The 22877-nt window shown below is 39.5% G+C and overlaps 1 protein-coding gene across 1 annotated transcript in view; it reads right to left on the reverse strand.

Moving 5' to 3' along the window:
* Nucleotides 1-1163: 1163 nt before the first annotated feature.
* dchs1a (dachsous cadherin-related 1a) overlaps nt 1164-22877 on the reverse strand; it is a 129547-nt gene continuing 107833 nt past the window's right edge. The window contains exons 7-21 of the mRNA XM_053507256.1: nt 22387-22562; nt 21413-21509; nt 20842-20999; nt 16400-17249; nt 13917-14156; nt 10897-11022; nt 10452-10661; nt 8911-9777; nt 8124-8237; nt 7802-8013; nt 7323-7474; nt 7099-7229; nt 6477-6763; nt 6169-6307; nt 1164-6056 (exon numbers count right to left, since the gene is read on the reverse strand). Of these exons, the coding sequence (XP_053363231.1) occupies nt 3454-6056; nt 6169-6307; nt 6477-6763; nt 7099-7229; nt 7323-7474; nt 7802-8013; nt 8124-8237; nt 8911-9777; nt 10452-10661; nt 10897-11022; nt 13917-14156; nt 16400-17249; nt 20842-20999; nt 21413-21509; nt 22387-22562 (6362 nt within the window). The 3' untranslated portion in view covers nt 1164-3453. The remainder of the gene's footprint in view (nt 6057-6168; nt 6308-6476; nt 6764-7098; nt 7230-7322; nt 7475-7801; nt 8014-8123; nt 8238-8910; nt 9778-10451; nt 10662-10896; nt 11023-13916; nt 14157-16399; nt 17250-20841; nt 21000-21412; nt 21510-22386; nt 22563-22877) is intronic.

A 22877-nucleotide genomic window follows, 5' to 3' on the forward strand; every position in this document is an offset into this window, starting at 1 on the left:
CAAAGACATCATAGATATGGCACATCCTGAATTTCACAGTTAATTGGATTCAGATGTTGCTTGGTTATGCAACAGTACATGACGAGCTATCTATAAGACACCTAAAGAAAAGCAGCACTGGCAAAGAAACAGGGCAAGTTATTATAATACAAACTCATACACACACACACACAAACAAACAAAACAACAAAAAAAAAAAAAATAGATTGGAATAGTGAGACTTACTGGTCACCAAAACTAACTCTACTAGTTGGGCAAAATCAGTTTAACTACTGTACAATGAGCAGCTAGTTATTATTAGGCACACTGGGATTGGGCGATGAGTACAAAATGGCAAGTGTTATAGCTTGATCATATTTAAATGCGATGAGAAAATGTGTACAAATAAAATCTTTTCAAACAGAAATACAAACACCAGCAACAAAATAACAGAATGCAGGCTTAAAATAATACTACAGTTTCTAAAAGTGAAATGTGGCAACACTTTTTATAAAAAGAACACTTTCTCATTTTTTTTCTTTTTAAAAAATTTAACTTAGATTAACCAGTATTATTTATTGTGTATTAACCTTTATTAAGAACTACTTGCTATATAACTAGACACTCATGTAAAAGTGACTAATAAATTATATTATTATTCATGATAATGCACAAAAATGAATAAAGCTATACAAACAACTGAGCATATAATAAAACATTTCATAGCATATGATAAGCCATTTTAGTCTCAAATTATTTATTTTTCTACTAGCTAGTGACAGCCAGAGTCTGTATAAGTCCTCATTTAAAACTATTATTTAGTATACTGTATGTAGCATTACAGTATGAATGTATTAGACACTAATTTAGATTTTATTAGCTTTAACTATTATCAAAATTCCAACATTGAAAGACAGGACTAATTCTACATTATTCCATTATTAATTCATAATCAGTAGTTTGTATAACAAAGATTTAAATTGTTTATTGCATATCATTTTTTTTCCTTACAAAAAACATAATTATTAGTCATTTTTACATAAACGTCATGTATTCGTACGAGAATTTACAAATACAAAGCTATACATATCAAATAACAATTTTAGAAGTGTGTACTTTTGGCTTAATCCATTCTTAATTAATCCCCTATGGGTCGGTTAAAATAAACTGTTACCCGAAATCTTGCATGCATGTGAAAGGAAGGCACAGCCGTGTGTTCTCAACACATTATTAACATTCTCAACAAGGCTTTGTTTAACTCCATTAAGGGTATATTTTCCATTGCAAAAGGCAAAAGTGATTGTAAAAAGGCTATTCACAAATCCAAAAAAACAAGACATTCTTTTTTTTTTTATATAATCGGCAATGTTTTTGATTTTGTATAATATCACCTTTCAAGCTGAGCAGCATTTTCTATTCATCCGAATGGAACTGTAAGTAAACACTGATGAAGCTTTCATTCTGGTAAACTGTATGAAAAAAAAAAAAACAGCATTATGTAGTATATTATAGGTGGAAGTAAATTGTGAAGTTTAATAAATTAAAAGGTATTGGCATGTAGTCAAAGAAAGACTGTCTTTTTCACCAACTGGACTCCAACGGGAGGTTTAGCAAGTAGTAATAACTTACAAATGCCTTTTATGCTGTTTCAGAAAAATAATAAAGCGAAGTAAGGTTTTTCCTGATTACTTTTTTTATGCAAAACCTAAATTAAGTAACAGGTATTTGAAACAACCACAGCCATTTAGTCAAGGCCATATTAAAACCATATTACCATCATTATAAAATGACAATAACTTATACTCATGGACAAAAAAAACTGTACACTTTAGAAAAATTATACAAAATTTTGTACTGTTACAAAAAAAAATATGACACAGCTACAGTATAATTACTATCACGGTCATTACTTTATCACAGATGACATAATTCACTTCTTTAGAGGTGCCATGCACATGCGAACGTAAGGAAAACATTCTGTTTGCACATTTTCCCCTGTCTAGACAATGCTAGCTGAGAAAGGGCCATCGGAATGTTTCCACTGTGGATTGTCCATCGTCTGGAAGGCCAAGAGTGACAATTTAAAGACAAAATAGATTAATTTAAAAATTTGGTATTCCAGGATTACACACAATAAGTTGACAGACATTTTGTTGCAGTTAGACTTACTGGACATGCATGATTTTGGAACAATTTTGACTCTATTATTGTCAATGTCATTTAAATTTTTAATTAATTAAATTAACTTTATTTACTTGACGAAAATTCCTTTTGTAAGAAATTTATATGTGCAATGTTTCTTTTGTCCATGAGTACTTACTTTTACAATATCGTTCTTACTTTTGGTCTGTAGTGCAGTTTTGCAAAGCTGATGCAGGATTAATTTGCAGTTAATTTGCTGTTCAGATGCACATCCAGTTAGTTTCTTCTTTTTAGTTAATTCCTTAGAACTATTTGCCAAACTGACAGAACTGCCTTCAGCAGCAAATGGTTAATAAAAAGCAACATGTCAGACTGCCAAGCAGGTTTCCAGTTCCAGTAAAGCACATTATTACAGGTAAAAAGTTTATTAAAATCAAGTGTTGACACAAGCTGCCATAAGAAAAAATGGTGTATTGACTAGAATGTGAGATGGCTTTTTGTTTGTCCAGCAATTAAAATCTATTATTCGGCAAAAAAGCACTGGCCTTTGGTGTCCAATCCATTTTATGAAAAGCGGAACCATAACTACTAACTTTGTATGGAATACTGCTGTCTTTAGTAATATTAAGTGTTTAAACTTCATGACAGGAGTGCTTATGTTTCGAAAATAAAGCTGCTCCTTATTTCAAATTTTGCTAGCCAGGTTTGTTGTGTATGCCCATTGTGTATAGGGAGAGCAGAATAAGTAACTAAATGCTTTATAGACTTATGTCTGGTCAACCTGTAAGAAATTGGGTCCTTTATAAATACTGAAGTCCTTCATAACATCAAAGAAAAAAAATAAGAGCATGATTTTAACACTGTTAGAACAATTGCGAATGCCAGCTGTAAACTAGAACAAAATCTTACTTATTATTACAGTCACATATATACAAATTCAATAGTGTAACAGTTTCTTCAGAAAACGGTATTACTTTAAGCCATTTTCTAGTCCAAAAAAACCCCCACAAATATCAGTACAAAAATATATCATACAAAAATGTCTTACTTTTAAAAACATTAACATCAAACTTCGCTCCCGTGTAAAATGTGCAAATGCAGGAGATAGTACATGTCTTTTGCTATCTAGCTATGTTTTCTGGAGAGAGAATTTTAATGAGTCACTGTCTGTGTCCTTCATGGTAATTCAATACTGCACCCTCAACTCTCTGGCCAGCCAGTGAGGCAACATGACATTTTACATGACATTATCACCATGTTGGACAACTGTCATGCATAGGGTCCTGAGTCAAGTAGGATGCTTTATGAACAGTAAAAAAAAAATTGAAAATGTTAAATCCTAAGCTCAGTCTCCTCGCTGTGCTCTACTGAGTGTTCATTTGTACTAATAATGGAGGCAGATGGAGCTTGGGTAACGCCAAATGGTGAAATGGCTGGAGAACGGGCTGCAAGTGGGGATAGGGAGGGTGAGAAACTGGGTGACATGGCTACCGAGGAGACTGAGCCATCATGGCTGATTGGTGATCGTTTATGGGTGGACACGTGAGGAAGAGTTCGTCCGACAGCAGGTTTCGGAAGGACAGTTTTAGCCCCAGGATGAGCTACTGATGTGATAAGTGGAGGGGGGTCAATTCGTGGCTTGGGATCTGTTTTTGCTTTGGGTTGAAAAGGTCGACGTGGGTTAACTGGGGCATTTTCATCCTTTAATCGAGCGATTTCGGTAAACACATTTGCCAAGGGCTGGAACTGCGGGCACCAGTTAAGGAGGTAATCCCAGTTGTAGCTGCCTCTCAGTTCCTCATCACTAGCCACTATTGCTGTGAGAGAACCATCCACTATGGGTTTCCCATCCTCTGGGAATGTATAATCTTTAGACTGAGAGATGCTAAGCCCTCTTCCGACTCCAAGGTATCCCCCACCGTCATCCCGATACACTGTTGTCTGGCCTGACAAGAGACTTCCACTTAGACTACCCATCTTTTTCCCTTTAAGCCATTGGTTTATGTCCATGCCAGGCTCACCAGAGATGTCCGAGAGCTGATCAGCATCTTGCTGGATCCCAGAATCAGGCCCACGGGCAGATATATGCTCCTGCATGGAGGATGAAATACTCGAAACCCGGGGATACTCGTTGATCATGCGGATCTCGTCATCTTCTGCTGCTTCTGCCTCAGCCGAGCCTCTTCCACTAGAGTGAGAAGGATCCAGTGATCCTCCTCGAGTGTATGGTCCTCCTCCACCTGCACTCTGGTCTTCGGCATATCCAGGTAGAGCTTGGTGATAAAGTTTTTCACTTCCATGGACTTTGGGTTCATCAAGAGTATCTAGTACTGTACCAGAGGTCAACATCCTAGCTTGAGCCTCTTGGTACTTTTTCCTTCGAGATCGCAGAATGTAGAGCACCACAGCAATTATTATTAAGATCACTATGGCTGCCAAGGATACAGCAATGACACTAGCCAGCAAAATGTTCATATCTGTAGTTAAACCAAAAGATGTGTGAGTGACATCAATGACAATCTGTGCAGTAGCTACACGAGAACTCTCCAGTGGGCTATGCGCTATCACATCTAAAGTCACTTGCCGGGTCTCCCTTTTAGATCGGCCAGCGTGCCGACCATAAGCATCCATCTTGAGGGAAATCACTCCTGTAGAGATGTTAACCTCAAAATAAGGAGAGGTCTCAGCTAGGCTGTAGAGGACAATGCCATCTACACCGCCATCCTCATCTTTGGCAACTACTTGGCCAATGCTCTGCCCCTTCTTTGCTCCTTCGGGGACATGGAAGGCAATGTTTGAACTGGTAAAAACAGGGTCATACTCATCTTCTCCTGTTACATATACTTGAACTGTAGCAGTTGCAGAGTAGTTTCCTGCATCCATTGCCACAGCAACAAAGTGAAACGTGTTCATTTTCTCAAAATCAAAACTGAAGCGGGTTCGTATCTCACCAGAAGTATGGTTAACTATAAATGACTCTTTTCCATTTCCTAATTTATCCAATATGTAATATTTCAGTTGACCAAATGCCCCTGCATCATGATCAATAGCGTGCAGTATGGTGACGACGGTGTTCTGAGGCTGATTCTCTCGGATACTTGCTGTAAGAGTTTTTAGAGGAAAAAAAGGCCGATTGTCATTAATGTCCTTGATCTCTATAGTAACAGGAGCAAGAGCAAAATGGCCCTGTCCATCTGATGCTTGCACAATAAGTATGTGAGATGACTCCTGCTCGTTGTCCAATGACCTCCGCAAACGGAGAGCGCCAGTCCACTGATCTAACAAGAAGAGCTCACTTTCATCTCCAGAGATAATCGAATAGTGCACCTCGCTGTTAGGTGTGGAGTCTGGGTCTAAAGCAGATAACTGAATTACGTCTACTCCAGTCTCAGCACCCTCACTCAGGACAATGTTGTACTCTGCCCTGCTGAAGGATGGTGGGTTGTCATTAGTATCTGTTACTGTGATTACCACAGGGACGCTTGAGCTTTGTTGGGGAATTCCACGGTCTGAAGCAACAACAGTCAGATTATATGTATTCACTGATTCAAAATCAAGCTTCTCAGCCAGCACTAGAGTTCCAACTATCTGAAATCCACGGCCCTCAAGGAAGCGTATGCTACTTTCAACTTGAAACGCATTGCCAGTGTTTCCACTGGCAATGGCGAAGTCAAATCCACAGTTGTCCCGAGACAAGTCTCCATCCATAGCCTCCAGCGTGAGGATGGTGGATCCTGGGGGTTCGTCCTCTGATACAGAAGCTCTGTACTCAGTTTGGTGGAACACCGGGGCATTATCATTGACATCTGACATCTGAACCTGTACTGTGGTAAGACCAGTCAGTGATGGATTTCCACCATCACAAGCCTCGATTACCACCAGGAAAGACGGACGTTCGGAATCAAACTCGGTGCTCTGTTTGATGAAGAGAGTCCCTGTATAAAAAACAAAATATTATGTTTTAAACTAGCATTTGAATCAAATAGATATCGAGCACATGAACACAAACACAATTTTGAGGTTTATAAAGACAGATAACGCTCTTACCATTACTTGGGTCAATGTAGAATAGGTCTCTTGTTGACACTACTCTATATGTGATCTTGCCATTTTCTCCTGCATCTTGGTCAGTAGCAGTCACAGTAATAACAGAACTACCAGCTGGAGAGTGCTCAGCAAGTGTCACCTAAGGGGGAAAAAAACCCACAAACAGCTGTATTCTTAGCTGTTAAAAAAACTTGGACAAAATCAAGTGGCATGAAAGTGTGAGTAGGTTGAGAACATTATTATATGTAATGGCACAATGTGATTTCTGTTCACAACCACAATTATGGAACATTGCAAAATGACTGCACCTGGTAAAGGTCTTGTGTGAAGACTGGGACATTGTCATTCACATCCTCCACCAGTATTGTTAAATTGGCCTCACTCTGGTGCATGGAGTCAGATGTTCGGACAGTCACAGTGTACCACGTCCTTTTCTCATAGTCCAGCTGGTCTGTTAGGGAGACCCCTCCTCCATAGCGATGTATCCCAAACTTCCCCTGGGAGTCCCTGTCCAGGTGCAGTGTATAAGACAGGGCAGGACCAGAGTCCACATCATTCCCTGTCACTTGAGTGATAACTGTCCCAATCAGTGTGTCTGTAAGAAGCAAAATGAAATTTAGATCCTGAAACTGATTTATAATGAGGTCACTTACAATAATACCGTGTGTACATGAATAGGCTATTACAGCTTTTCTGCCTTAGGCTGTCATGTCCATGTATTTGCTTTTAATTTTCACAATCCCAGGAAAACACGATACTACATCCTTCTGACAGGATATGATCACCAAGATCTTTGGGGGGAGAGGCGGTAATTGTAATTGAGTTGACCTTTCAGCTCTGTTAGCCTGGCTGTTTGCCCAATGCAGACCAGAGTGGTTAGATTTCACTGATAACATCAATGGTACTGAGTTCACCAAGCAGTCAACTCACTCTCAGGAACTCGCACTTCACGAGGAACCGGGATAGTAGGCCGGTTGTCGTTCTGATCCACTATGATAACAGTGAGAGTGGCAGAGCCTGCTAATCGAGGGCTGCCCCTGTCGGTTGCCGTGATGACCAGCCTAAAGACACACAAAAAAATGACCAATAATCCTTTTATTTACAAGCAGGACATTGTTGCAACCAACAAAAGTGAGTAACAAATGTGATCATACTTAGTCTGTGTCCAGATTTCTCTGTCCATGATGGCAGCTGTCGAGATACTTCCGGTGAGAGCATCGATCTTGAACAAGCCACTCATGGATGATGACCTGATGGAGTAAGTCACCTGTCCATTCTGACCTTGGTCAAGGTCGTCTGCCAGAACCTGAGGAAATTACAAATTTGGAAAGAAAATACAGGCGGATTTACAACAGCTGCTCCAACGTAATGTGAGACTGGGAGCAATATTGGGTTTGGAACGTTCCTTTTATTTGGGGAAAAAGGAAAACAAGTGAGACTGTTAAGAACAGCTGAGACTATATTTAAATCACTGGTAGTGAAAAAAACATCAATAAGAAAGCAAATTTTAAAACAATTTTGGTCCACAACAAAGCTCTTTTTCTTTAAAAGGCATGGGGATGCTACACACTTTTACCACTCTAACCACTATTAAAAAAAAATAAAATAGAAAAGTAAATTTGAAAAACTATACCTGAATGATTGGGAAATCATATCCTTGTGCCTCCCTAACATAGGCAACATAATTGTGGAGCTGAAAGCGTGGCAGGTTGTCATTGACGTCCTGAAGAATGAGGTTAACTGCCATGAAGGAGCTAGAGGATGCAGTTTCAGCTTTAATCACCAAGCGAAGTCGAGGGGTCTCCTCAAAATCCAACCCCTTGGAGCTCTCCACCCAAATCTCACCTAAATGTTCAAACAATGTACATTGGTGTTGGATGTTGGTTTTTGTTCCAAATCAGAACAAAAACCAACATGTTGGTTGTGTTTCATTCAGAATTCTTATTACAACTTACCTGTAGTGGAGCTGATGCTGAAAGACTGTAACTTGTTGCCACTGAAAATGCTGTAGGTAATGCCACTCCGGGAGCCATCGGGATATTGAGCCTGAATCTGTACCACAGCAGTACCTTAAGAAAACCACAATCCAGATCAAATTACACTGCTACTACAATTTCAAATGAACACTGTCTTAATATTTAAAATATGGCATTTAAAACATATATGATCTTATTACAAAAATGTATTGTGAATGTACAGTTAGAGATTAAATCAGTGGCAGCTTGTTCATTTGGAACGTAGGGAGGAGCCCCATTATATACTAGACACTATATGGCCAAAAGGTTTGTGAACACTAATCAGTACACTCATACAGTATTTGCTTTATGAGCATAGGTACTTCATTTAATCTATCCTTTCCTTCTCTACTGAGAAGGATTTGCATTAGATTTCGATTATGGAAATTTGTCAATTCGGCCATAGGAGCATAAGTAAGGTCACGCACTGATGTCAAGTAAATAAACTTAGGGCCCAGTGTCAATTATCCCAATGTTCAATAAAGGTGAAGTTCACCCCTTCCTTGACAAACCATGTTTTCATATTTCAATATATGACTGTGATGGCAGGGGACCACACACTGTTGGTCATTTACTGTACATCTCCATAAAGTCCTCGTTTATAGCTCCATATATTTTAATAATTTAATTTAATTTAATTACTAATGCCCACTTCTTGGTGACTATTTGTTTAAAAATATAGCTGTTGCCATAAAAAAAACGAAAAACAATGATTTAAGTATCTTACCTTTGGCTGCATTTTCTTGAAGGCTGACGTCCCTGGAGTTGCGATTGAAACGGATTCCATTGTAGCTCTGTTCACGGATATAGACCACCACAACTCCTAATGAGGACTGTGGAGGTGTGCCTTGGTCCATTGCCTGGACTATGAGTGTCCTCTGGCTTTGGGTAAGACCATGAAGTCTCTCAGTGGCCTGAATGTCCCCTGTCAATGAGTTTATAGTGAAGCCTTTTACAGGATTTGCAAAACGATAGAAGACCGAACCATTAGCTCCAAAATCCTTGTCCTCAGCTCTCATGGTGGCCAGTACGCGATGACTGCTAAAGCTGCTGCTGGACACATTAATGATGAGTGGATCTGTAATGAAGATGGGTGCATTGTCGTTCACATCGAGGATGTAAATGGTCACTTGAGCTGAGGAATTGCGAGGATTGCCAGCAGAGGAATCCACAGCAAACACCTGGAAGGAGTAGGAAGCGACCTTCTCCCTGTCCAGTGCTGCAGCGGTGACGATCCGTCCACTATGCTGGTCCACAATGAACATACCTCTGGACTCTTGGCTCAGGAAGTAGACCACTTGGCCATTGGAGCCTTCGTCCTTGTCAATGGCAGTCACCTCAAGAACAAATGTGCCTTCTTGGGTATCCTCATCAATCTCTACCATGTAGCTGCTACTGGTGAAAACAGGACTGTTGTCATTGATGTCCAAGATGCTGATGTCCAAAGTGGCCGTGCTGCTCAGGGCAGGAATGCCCTGGTCTCGAGCCTCCACGGTGAATGTGTAGCGTGCTTTCATTTCTCTGTCCAAACCCTTGGAGGTGGACAGTATACCAGATTTCTTGTCCAGGTGGAAGTCACCTGAAGGGTCCCCATCTTAATAAATAAATAAACCAGTGCAAATCATCAAATCAATGTTTTAATGTGGTAAGTATTCTGTTAATAGTAACTCATTTATATTGCTTTATCAGTTATCAGACTGTGAACCAGGGAAACCTGGACTCAAAAACACCATATATCTAAATGTATCTATCTAAAAAAAAAAAAAACAATAAACTAGCATAAAGCATAACATTTGCGACATTGGCGACATTGCATGACACAAAATATTACTTCCAACAAAACAACTGGACATGAACTGTCATGGCAAGGTGTTAATAATACATTTACATGGCTGTGTCTACTGTATGTACTATACTGTAGGTATAAGGAAAAAATTTACCCTAGCAGTTGTTTTGGTTATATTGGAAGTATACTGATACTGTATCTTGTGCATTTAGAATGAAAGCAATTACTATAAAAGGTACTATAGTATCGAAATCGAAATAAACAGCCACTAAATATGGGGTTCTTAGGAATACTGGATTACTGAAAACCTTCCTAGACCACTTGACAAAATTACTAACTGCTGTGTGTCAATTTTGAGTTTATGATTCCACATAACACATAATCACTTTTATGATCTTAAAGTGGAAGACACATGAAACATCATAAAAAAAGAACACCACTTGTAAACATAAGACTGAATTCATGGCTCCAGCAGCTATTACCTGTGATTTTATACTGCACGAGCCCACTGTCTCCTGAGTCCAGATCGATCGCTCTCAGCGTGAACAGAGTCACTGGCTCCTGGTTTTCTGGCACTTCAAGACTGTAGTACACTCTGCCAAAAGCGGGCCTGTTGTCATTCTCATCCAGCACTGTGATACGCACTGTGGCCTTGGCAAAGTTTGATGGAAAACCGCCGTCTTTGGCATAAACTGTTTAAAACAAAGATTAACATGAAGAGGGATTTTCTTCTTTTTTTGCTTCATCATTTTAAAGAATTTCCTGCTCGTTTCCTACAGCAGCTGTGTTATGACATTAAATTGGCGTAACTGAACACATTTTCACTCATGAATTAAGCAATTACATGCCCGCTTGGCAACTGGTGAAAGAAAAGGCAGATTTTTTTGCTCACTATAATGCTGTAAACAAGCTATTTTCTCTGTGTACCTGTCAGAGTGTAGTCCTCTTTGGTTTCCCTGTCTAGGGATCTGGTGGTTGATATAACACCTGTCACTGGATGGATGGTGAAAACATCATCTCTGAGTCCTCCGTATGTCACTACACCATTGATCCCTGAAATAATAACGAAAACGAAAAAACTATGTATGTGTGTGTTGGTGCATGTGCGTTACAGTACCAGTCAAAAGCTTGGACACAACCATACTGGATTTAAAAAAAACTACACGACATTACATAATTAAGTAACAAAAACAACTACAACATCAGTTGCCATAACGCACCATGATGAAACTGACCTGACTGATAAAAAAGACCAAAACGTACCTCTGCTGCAAAGAAGAAGTTCATTTAGAGTTACCAGCCTCAGAAATCACCAATTAACAAACAGCACCTCAGATTAGTGCTGTTATGAAGGCTTTACAGAGTGTAAGTAGCTGACACATCTTAATATTAGCTGTTTAATGGAGATTATACTGTAGTATTTTTTTGGACACCTTCAGCATTATTTTACAGTGTAGAAAAAAAAATAAGGAAAGATGATGTAACTAGAAAGTATGTTCGAACATTAGAATAGTAGTGTGTGTATGTATTGCAGTTGTTTTGTGTGGCAATTCACATATCAGCACACAGACTTCAATAATTTATATATATATACAGTATATATATATATATACAGTGGAACCTCGGATTACGAGTAACGCAGTTTACGAGTGTTTCGCAAGACAAGCAACAATTTTTAATAATTTTTGCCTTAAAAAACGAGCATTGTCTTAGTTTACGAGCACCGAGTATCATGTTTCACGCATGCGCTTCTTGTTTTAACAACAAGCGTTACATCATCACAAGTGAGCCAACGGTTTTTCTCTCTCTTGCAGCAGAATTGTAGGTAATTGCCTCTCCTGCTGAGTGAATACACACACGCACACATACTGTGTGTGTGTGTGTGATGTACATGCGCGCGCACACACACATTAACGGAGAGACCATTTTTAAAACCGTTTAAAAATTAGCAAGGAACATTCCTAGTCACACTCACGTGAGCGCATACTAACAGGATCACTGCTGTAAGTAAAACAACAACAAAAAACAAATTAAACAGCTCCTCACCTTTGAAAACAATCGCGACAGAGTTTGTGTGTTTATTTGGCAACCTGAGAGAAGGGGAGCTGTAAAGCCGAGACCTATCGTCTCCCCTGCTGGGTCTTAGTGCTTGCAGTGTTTTTGAGTCCGCGTGTGTGTTTGTGTCTGTGTTAGGCAGAGAGTTTGTGTGTTTGTTTGGCAACCTGAGAGAAGGAGGCTGTAAACGCGAGCGAGCCCCCATTCAGCCCCCCTCTTCTTAGGTTGCCAAATAAACACACAAACTTCTCTTTGTCGCGATTGTTTTCAAAGGTGAGGAGCTGTTTAATTTTTTTGTTGTTGTTGTTGTTTTACTTACAGCAGTGATCCTGTTAGTATGCGCTCACGTGAGTGTGACTAGGAATGTTCCTTGCTAATTTTTAAACGGTTTCAAAAACGGTCTACCCGTTAATGTGTGTGTGTGTGTGCGTGCACATTTTACACACATACACCCTGCGTGCACAAACGAAAACCCTTATCTGTCGGGATTTATTTTAAAAAAAATTTAAGGTGAAGTACAGGTTAATTTGTTTAATTTTTACTTTATATTTTGTGTTAATTATATTTATGTATTTATTTTTTTGGGCTGTAGAACGAATAATTTAAGTTTTCATTATTTCCTATGGGTAAATTAAGTTTGGTTTACGAGTGTTTTGGAATACGAGCCTGCTTCCGGAACGAATTGAGCTCGTAATCCGAGGTTCCACTGTATATATATATATATATATATATATATATATATATATATATATATATATATATATATTTTATGTATCTACCTACAGGTGGTGCATTCTAAAATATTCACACTTTCGCAGGCAGAACAGCATCCTGTGTGACAGGAGTGAACTATATCAAATTTCCAGATTTGATATAAAAAATAATGATTTTGAATCAGGATTCTAAAATTGTAATATTAGGAATAAAGAGAATAGCACTACAAATGAAATCGGCACCAAGGTATTGTGATATAAATTGTACTGTCTGGTCCCTGATGACTCCCTTCTCTAATAGATAGATAGATAGATAGGTAGATAAATAGAATAGATTTTAATAAATGTATCAAATGCCGAATGAAAAAAAGTTAATTCATGTTTAAATAATCTACAATCTTTGTTATAAACAGACTTAAACCTAAATCTTCTGACTCCATGTTTCTAATCATTGCTCTTAGAGCATACGCCACAATTGCCGTTTGTCACGGAACGAGTAAATGCGAGCGCTGTGCTGGATCATTTTTTATTTGTTTTTTATTTGTTGTTTATATTGCTGTATTAACAGTTGGCTTTACTGGCTTTCGCCTTAGGTTTTTTATGCCAAGTTGCGTGCTAAAGGCAAACAATCTGGCAAAGCATCACCTGTTTTTTGCCCTCTTCGCTCCTGGGGAGCGAGTTTATAATCCTTCTGTTTTATTCGCTCCTGAGTAAGGCCTGGAGAATGTGGCCCCAACTCCGCCAAATCCATTACTACCAATTAAAACCAGCTGCTTTTATTCACATGCTTAGTTCAAGTGAGCTTGACAAAGATGTGAGAGAAAAAATGACGCTAATAAACAAAAATGCTTGCCCCATGCTTGACAGGAGCAGGACAGACCTCCGACGTACAGAGAAGGTGAAACTAACAGCAGCTGAGCAGAAAGTGAGGTTTAAGTCACACAGAACAAGAATCAGGATGTTTGTTGTAAATCTAGGTTGAAAACTCTAGACTGCACATAAAACTGCACAGGACAGCTTGGTTACAGGTACAGGTATCATGGCTGCTTCAAACCGTATGTCGCTGAAATGTCACATTTCTTGAAATAATTCATTATTTGTTTAGGGTGAATAATACCAATTGAATGTAATTAAAAAATATTAATTAAAGGATTAAAATCCATCAGGGTTATGTCTTACCTTGGTCCAAATCTGAAGCTGAGACCACTAGCACAGTGACTCCTGCTGGCTGGTTTTCAGTGATGAACGCCTCGTAGGTGCTTTCTTCAAAAACAGGCACTTCGTCGTTCACGTCGATCACCTGCACTGTCAATTGCTGAGTACTGGACAGCCGGGGGACACCATGGTCCTCGGCGACAACGGTCAGATTAAACTGTGCCTGCTCCTCACGGTTAATGGCCTTCAGGATAGAAAGAGACCCTGCGGGAGAGTGGAGACCATGCTGAGTGTTTCTCAATGCACAACAACTTAGCATCTTATGTAACTACCTTAATAAGATTTCTTTTGCAATCATTAGTTGATACCATTGTTTTCTATCACTTCAAAATAGAGCTTAGTGCTAATCCCTATTTACATGCTCCTGCACGTAGTTAGCTGCTTGCATGCGATCCTCCCTGCCACATTCATAAACTTAAGAGCACACATGGTGAGCCAACGCCTCTTGTGGTGTCCAAATGAGATGAGAAGTCAAAGAAGGCTAGACAAGAAGAAAAAAAATAACACATCTCCCCACACTGAGCCTTCCCTACCTGAATGCAAATTATTTTGCCTCTGTAACAGCCCGCAGTTTATGAGTTTTTTCCAGAACTAACATTTTAGTGCTGGGAGGGAGGGAGAGAGAGAGAGAGAGAGAGAAAACACGAGCTCAAGACACGCAACAGACTCTGCCTGCCGTGCCCTGATGAAATTAGGGCTGCCCTCGCCTGGGATGCCAGCATAGCAAGAACAGCCATCGATCTGATCTCTATTTCACGCTTTTGCACAACCCACCACACCCGTTTAACCGAGCAGCGGCGATCGGGTTCACTGGAGGTTGTTTTGATTTTGGTTTTTATTTTTACCCGGTCTCTCGCTAGCAGTCGACTAAGATTGCTCTGAGCCATTAATCTGGTTAGAATTACCAGTTCAAATAGAGACAGCCTCTTTGACTCTATAGTGATCCTTCTCCAAAAATCTGGCTCCATGGTCATGCTGGGGTTAATGCCGGGAAAGATTCGCTTTTGGGGTAACAAAAAATTATAAATTCTCATCTTTAAATGAATCGAAACTTGTTACACTGAGGTGCATGCAATGTAGTTCGTGAGAATGGACAGTGAGGATGCTTTAATTTGGAAAAAAATATTTGAACAAGATGAGGATTGCAGTGCAAACAGGGTCTGAACCCACATGGCATACAGGCTCCTGCACATGTTTGAACTGTTTCCATATTTGTGCAGTCTTCAGACTTGTTAGTTCAATGACTGGTGAAGCTCACAACAAAGCCTGCCGGAGGAGAGAAACACGCCGCTCTGTCTGTCGGTCGCTCGGTTTGTCTGGAAATAAACAGGCAGTAAATAGCTACCAGCAGTGTGGGGCATGATGTCTGCTGCGCTCTGCTCTGTATCATGACATTGTACCAATGATATATTACTCGAGTCCTGCACTTGGACTCTTTCCATATGTGGACATGGGCTTTAGGTTGTAGATATTAACACGGACGTAACATTTTTTTACTGAACCTTACACGCTGTGATGCGCAAAATCCAGTGGCTTGCATTGTGGAATTTTTCATTTACATTTTGGAGTATTACAAACTGGAACTGAAATAATGAATAATGACTTTATATTTACAATATATAATACTTTTGAGGTTTCAAAGACATGAAGGAAAATAATTTACCACTCGGTTACTTTTTTTTGTTGCTGTGCTACTACATATGATTGCAAGATGATTTGAGAGTTACAGTATCCTGCCTCATGCCCGGCCAATCATTGAACATAGTGATTTATAGCAGCATAGCCAATCCACCTACTGTCCTTGGAATTTTGAAGGAAACCAGAGAAAGGAAACACTGAAAACATTTTAATTTAGAACAGACAGTAACTAGGTGGCACAGTGGCTTAGTGTCATCTTGTACCTCTAGGTTCTAATTTCGATTCATGCTTCGGGGTCTGTGTGCAGATGTGTGAGTTTGCATGTTTTCCCTGTGCTTGGTTGGTTTTCTCCGGGTTCCCCTCCCACATTTTAAAGACATGCAGATTAAACCAATTGGCATTTCCAAATTGCCTGTAGTGTGTAAAAGAGCATGTGAGTGTGTTTACGTATGTGCCCAGCAATGGATTGGCTCCCAGGCCAGAGTGTACCCTGCCTTATGCCCTAAGTCTCCTAGGATAGGCTCCAATCCACAGTGACCGTGTATACGGAATAACTTTGTGTAGTGGATGAGTGAGCGAGTGAGTGAACAGACAGTAACCAAAGACCGGGATTGAATTGGGGACGCTGGAGCTAGGGCAGCAACGCTACCCATGGTGACCAAATGAGATGATATATATTAATTACTAATGATGAATTTATCAAAAGGTCTAATTCACATGCAGAGCGAATTTTAACCTAATCTTTCAGAACTGGTACTTATATTCAAATAGCATGGATTTTGTCAGATTTTTTTTTTTGCATGTCTTACCAGTATTAGGGTTGATACTGAACTTCCCGTCAGCATTGCCATCCTGTATGCGGTAGGACACGCGACCATTCTCACCCTGATCTGGGTCCTGAGCCATGACGTACAGCAGGACAAATCCCACCGGCTGGTCCTCCATGACACTGACCACAGTTGGTGAGGTAAAAAGAGGGGCGTTGTCATTGACGTCTGTAATAAAGATCCGGGCTGTGACCTTACCATGACGTCGCTGACTCACATCAAGGGCTGAATCAGTGGCTTGGACTACCAGAAGAAGAGAAGAAATGTTCTCATGATCCAGAGTCTGCCCCAGGGTCAGAATGCCCGTGCTGGAGTCCAGCATCAGAAGGTCTGACCTGGGGGGCCACTGCTGAATAACAGAATAAGTCAGCTCGCTGTTTGGGCCACTCCCGTCTCTGTCAGCAGCCTGAAAAGTGTAGATTGAAGCTCCAGGCTCCATATTCTCGGGCATTACAATGGTGACAGGGTCTTCAGGAAATTGGGGTGAATGATCGTTACTGTCCTGCACATCAATCTCCAAAGTGATGAAATGACTCCTGGGAAGTGTCGTGGAGAAATCGTCAACTTCAATCTGAAGCGTATAGCGAGGCGCGCGCTCGAAGTCCAGCTCACAGGCCAGATACACATCCCCAGTTTGCCGGTCCACTACAAAGGTTCCATCCCGATCTGTACCGCCCACCACCGTGTAGGTGACCTGACCGGATTCAGGGAGCAACTGAGCATCCGGAGTTCGCACAGAACCTATGACTGAGCCTGGCTTCGCTCCTTCCACTGGGTTAAGCGAGATGGAGACCAGGTTGGAGGTGGAGGTTGCCTTATTTGAGCTGATAACCTGCAAATAATAATAATAATAATAATAATAAAATAAATAAATAAATATCACAATCTTTTTAGAATTTAATGTTTAATCATGTCTCCTTTGTTTGTGCTAGTTAAAAACCTGCAAATAAAATCAATCTACTAATATGCTGTGGACATTTTTCTTCTTATTTTCCCCATGAAGAATAATTAAAAAAAGAAATCTTGGCCCTTTTACAGGCTCAAACAACAAGCCTTCTGGCGTTAATCATAGTTAATCAGATGGCTTTGCAACTGCCAGGAAAAATAATGCTGGACTAAAGAAAGCATAATCAAAATAGGAAATTATTGGAAAATTTAAATTCAGTATAAGTCATATTTTAAAAAATGATTCTTTTTAAACACCCCTAATAACCAATCAGAGAAACTTCAAAGGACAACTGGTTCACAGTCTAATGGGAAAACCACACGCTTTCCTTTCCACATTCATAGTACGTTCACGTTTGAACAGTTTTGAGAATGAAACAGAAAACGAGACAGTTACACGTATACATGCAGCGCCACACAGGCTGAAGCAATGATGTATGTGAGACCAGACGGTCAGACAGATGGGCAGACACAAGCATGAGCAGACAAACAAGCAGACAGACGACAGAGAGGATGTGGTGCCTGTTTGAGTTAGGGTCTGAGACTTACCACAGTGAATAAATCAACATGGGGCTGCTCAGAAATGTATTACTTATGGCACTTTATTAGGACAGGAAAAATGGGATAAAGAAATTTGTGGAAGACAGAGAGTCTGAGCCAGCAACACAGGTGCTCATAAATGAACTATTGACTGTGACCAGGCTTAACTCCCCACCTTCACCTTCGCTACACTGGCAGAAAAAAACGATCTGCACTGAGCCAAAGGCTCTCCTTAAACTTACCATGACACTGAAGTAATTAATTCCACATTAAGTAATGAATTCGCCATCAAGAACATGAACATGAGATCACTTCCTTTTAGGATTTTTAAACTGATGACATCCGAGAGACCAGACTTAATGGGCTCAAGTGAAAGAGCTCGCTTTAATCTGGTCGCGTATCAATTATCAGTCTCAGTCTTTGTTTTGGAACGCGTACGGAGGAAAATGAAAAGATTAAAAATTGCACGGCGTCGGATTTTCCCAACGTTTCCACGCAGAGATTTACTACTGCTGCCGTCCACCGAGTCTGTTTCTGTTTAACTCGTCCATAAATCATTATCTTCGTTAACAGTCTCAAGGATATTTAGTCAAAGAACTTTTTCACTGCTCAGAGAGCTACTAGAATCCTTTGAATTAAGAGAGCAGAGCGCAGGCACAATTACAGCAACACATCTGACAAGTATTCTCTCGTATTCGCAAAAGTTTCACACGATATAATTCAAACAACCACTGGCATGGGTGGAAAAAAAAAAGAGTCCCTTGAGAGACAGCTACTGGTAAACACATCTTTCTCAGGACATAAGATTAGTCTTTTTGTTGGCAGTAGATTCCAGGAAAGTGGCAGGCGAATTATAAGACCTGATTGTTCGTTATTACACTTTAGCACTGTGGAATTCTCAACTCGTATTAGTCAGCTAGAGAACAATGTTTAAGAACAGCAGCTCTGACAGTAGTGCAGCTGCAAATCATGGGTTTATATTAAAGCAGATGTTAAAATATCTTCCAATCTACAGTAGCAGTTCATTTAATCAGATATTTAACATCGGTTAGATATAAACTGAGACAAACCGATAAACAAGTAACATGTTATGTTAAAAAAGTGCTTTTTTTTCTGTAAATTTATGTAATAAGTGGTGTTCAGGTCAAACCGGGACTTTTGATTGGGCAGAATAACAGAACACAGTTCTGAAGCATGCTGTCCCACAACAACTGATATCATCTCCTAGTGCTGCTGGTCCGTTCAAGTAAAACCTCTCTTTATTTCTCTATATAATTCTCTGCTATGATAATGCACTTCTCGCAGGGTTTCACTAGTGTTTGGATACTATCAAGGTAGAAACTTTGCTTATGATCAGACTGCCTGCATTATGTCGCAAACGCTGGCCTCCCAGGAACTCCTAAAATGGCCCAAACATGAGGAAATGGCTTGGAATGAGATCAGGACTCCCAGCCGAGTTCCTTTAAGTGGTGCAAGAGGTGTTAATGAATGATTGTGTGTACAGTTCCAACAGACAGGTTCATCTCCTCTGCAACTTAGCGACACATTATATGTCGATCAGGAATTAGAGCTCCATTGACTAAATGTTTAACGACCGCAGTGGTCACCTCGGCTGGAATTGTATTTCACGGACATACAGCTGAAGTTTTACTACGGCTAAGAGTCAGTAACTAAGAGTTCTAACGTTGACATTTACAGTATGGCATCTGGCAGATGCAAAAACCTTATCCAGAGCGACTTACATTTTATCTCACTAGACATCTTTATGTTCATGAGACTAGTCCCAGTTTTACTTGAATGTCCCTCATATTTAGTCATTTTGAAAATTTTTATATTTGTGTAATTTCTCTGTAACATAACAATTATCTTAACATTTGTCTTATTCAAAACTTTAAAATAGGTTTATAGCTAATATACCAAGTAATATATCCGTTGACGGGTAAAGAGTTTTTAGAAAGGGTTAAAAGGTTAAAGCTAGAAATAAGCTGACCAGCTTTAATGTATTCAGTTGGTTGGCTCTGTTGAGTGACGTGTATAGCCACGCCCATTTTGAGGGCAAAAGTGCTTTACTGTATGCGTCAAAAAAGCGATGGTTGCTGTGAGCTAATTTGGCACATGACTGCAAATTACTTCATTTCTATTCAAGATTTTTATTTAATTAATGGCAGATATTTGACTTCAGCCAGATATTGAAGGACTGGCAAAGTTTCACTAAATTCTGTTGCCAGAAAAAAAGCCAGTTTTGCATGATGCTGAAACAAAACTGGCTGGATAGACATGCAGCTATACAGACAGAAATTTTTCATGTCCTCCAGTGTATGAAACATAAAAAATATCGTTAAAAGAGTGAGTTTTGACCAATAAACAGAAAAAAAACATATACATTTATTTGTATAGATGACAGAAAATAATAAAGTAATTATTGTGAAACTAATAGAATGTAGGCTGTAATGTGCTTTTAACTAAAAATAATTAACTTGTATTACTGCCACACACCATCACATCTTTTTTTATGTCCATTATGTTTTATTCCTTCTTTAACCACGGAATGGAAAGGTGATGTAATTATGCTATACTTGCACATTACAAAAAATATAACATCACTATTATTATTGTCAACTTCAATATTCTTTGAAACCGAAGACAGAACAAACAAAAAAACTAAAGCCAGAAAAAGAAAAAAGAAGAATGTAATAAAGGTGAATGCCAAGAAAAAAAAATGTGGGAACAATAAAAGGCAAATTCCAAAACATGTGGCTGTTCTGGCACTTAAATAACGAAATATCGCCAGGCGGTAGTCCAGGGGCATTGTGGGCAATGTAGGAAACAGTTCATGCAATGAGTCAAAACCAAAATTGATGCTGAGTAATCCTCCATGCTGTAGCTTGGTTTCACTGAGGATAAAAAATAAAAAAAAAACAGACCTCTGTGGAGCTTACCTGTATTCTCAGAGTAGCCGTGGAGCTGCGAGGTGGTAAGCCACGGTCTGTGGCCATGATGCTGAATGTGTATTCAGGCCTCTCGGCATGGCTAAGTGGGGAGGATGAGTGCAGCTCTCCGGTTATAGGATGCAGAGAGAAGCGTTCAGCCCTGAGACCTGATCAGTAAAATAAATCATGGTTCAATGTCACGTAAAATTTTTATTATTTTTGGTTACTCATTCCATACTCATGAAATAGCATTCTCGCTGCTTCTTAGGGCAGGCCCAATGTGGAATACCATATGTGATATTATTTAAATATATTCATTTAAAATAAAAAGACACTGTATGTGGATATCTGACCATCACATACTGTATATGTACAGTAAATGTTTAGCCATAGAATGTTAAGTGTTTATTGGGTTTTCTTTGCAAGAGCCAAGTTTCCATACTCCTGATTATATAAGCTTTAATGTGGACTATGTGAACAACAAGAAACCAATTTAAAAAAGCAAATAAACACAACCAATATGTTTTGTGCGACACTTTACATCTCATTCCCAACAGTGAAGCCAGAGTATCTCTTTCACCTGACAGTGAGTAGAAAACAGTCCCGTTTTCTCCCTCATCTGGATCTTTGGCAGTGACGGTGCCGAGTAAAACCCCAGATGGCTGTCCTTCCAACACCTACACACACACACACACACTTCAATAAGATAGCAGCCTCATACATTAACAGTGACATGGCCTGAGTATTACTTGTTTTACATAAACCATTACAAACAATCGATATTGAATAATACATATTTTACTCACTGATTCATTCCATAAATGCTGCTTATTTTAGCAAAATTGTAAAGCAAAAGTCGTACTGAATATCAGCTGTGACTTGTTGTAGGCATGAATCTGCAGACATACTGTAGTGCCATAGGTAATAACATTAAAGGAGTTCCACAAGTGAAGCAGCCAGTCCGAGCACAGCTCTGACATAATAGGGAAAAATTTTTATCGAAGCACTAGGACATCGCTGGGATGAGTGCATCAGTGTAGATGGGAATTTATATAGAGAAACAGTGGCAGTTTTTATCTCTTATAACCGTATTCTGTTATTCTATGCAATTAAAAGTCCCGGTTTGACTTGAATGCCCCCTTTCAGAATTTATAATGGTTCAGTTAATAATAGAAAGTTCAAGTATCGACTATTGGTGCTGTCGAAATATACAAGATTTTGTAACTATGGTTTGCCTTCTAAAAATTTAAACCTAAAAATCTAAAAATTCAGCTTACTGGAACACATTGTTAAATCCTTAAACTTATTTTGTCCAGTTAATGAAATCCAACATAGTCCTCCGTTTGTGAGTGTAATTTATGACAAATTTGACCTGAAACACCAATTTATATATTCTGCATCACCCAATACGCTCATCATTTCAATTGTACTTTTCAAAGGTTCTATAAAACAGCAGTTGTTTTATCGCTACCACTTTAGCTTAGATGACATACTCAGATGACTTCCACACAGCAATTTTTACAACATATTACATCCAGTCCTCCATGAGAGTACCTGCATGAGAAGATCTCTGCGGGTGAAGAAGGGAGCGTTGTCATTTTCATCCAGCACTGAGATGAAGGCTGTTCCAGTGGCACTGCGAGGTGGAGTTCCACTATCCTGTACCACCACCACCAACTGGTAGCTGGACTGGTGCTCTCGATCCAGTGCTAATCTCGTGCTGATCTCACCTGCAGATATAAAGGTAAATGGTTAAATTAATGCAAAGTAATACACAGAGGCCAGAATATAGATTTATATCAGAGTACCCAAGCAACCTACAGTGATGGTGTTACTATTATTTAATGGTGGGCCAAATTTATTCTTCAAGAACGATTTAACACAAGTACCACAGTGAAATCACCGTATACTTTAACAGCTACCACTACATTAGGTACACCTGTTCCATGGCTCCTTAAAACTAATTTCTAATCAGCCACACAGCATGTGGAACCTTGAAGCAGATGGACTACAGCAGCATAAGACCATACCGGGTGCCACTCCTG

The sequence above is a fragment of the Clarias gariepinus genome, chromosome 11 (genome assembly GCF_024256425.1).
Source record: "Clarias gariepinus isolate MV-2021 ecotype Netherlands chromosome 11, CGAR_prim_01v2, whole genome shotgun sequence".
NCBI classification, from domain to species: Eukaryota; Metazoa; Chordata; class Actinopteri; order Siluriformes; family Clariidae; genus Clarias; species Clarias gariepinus.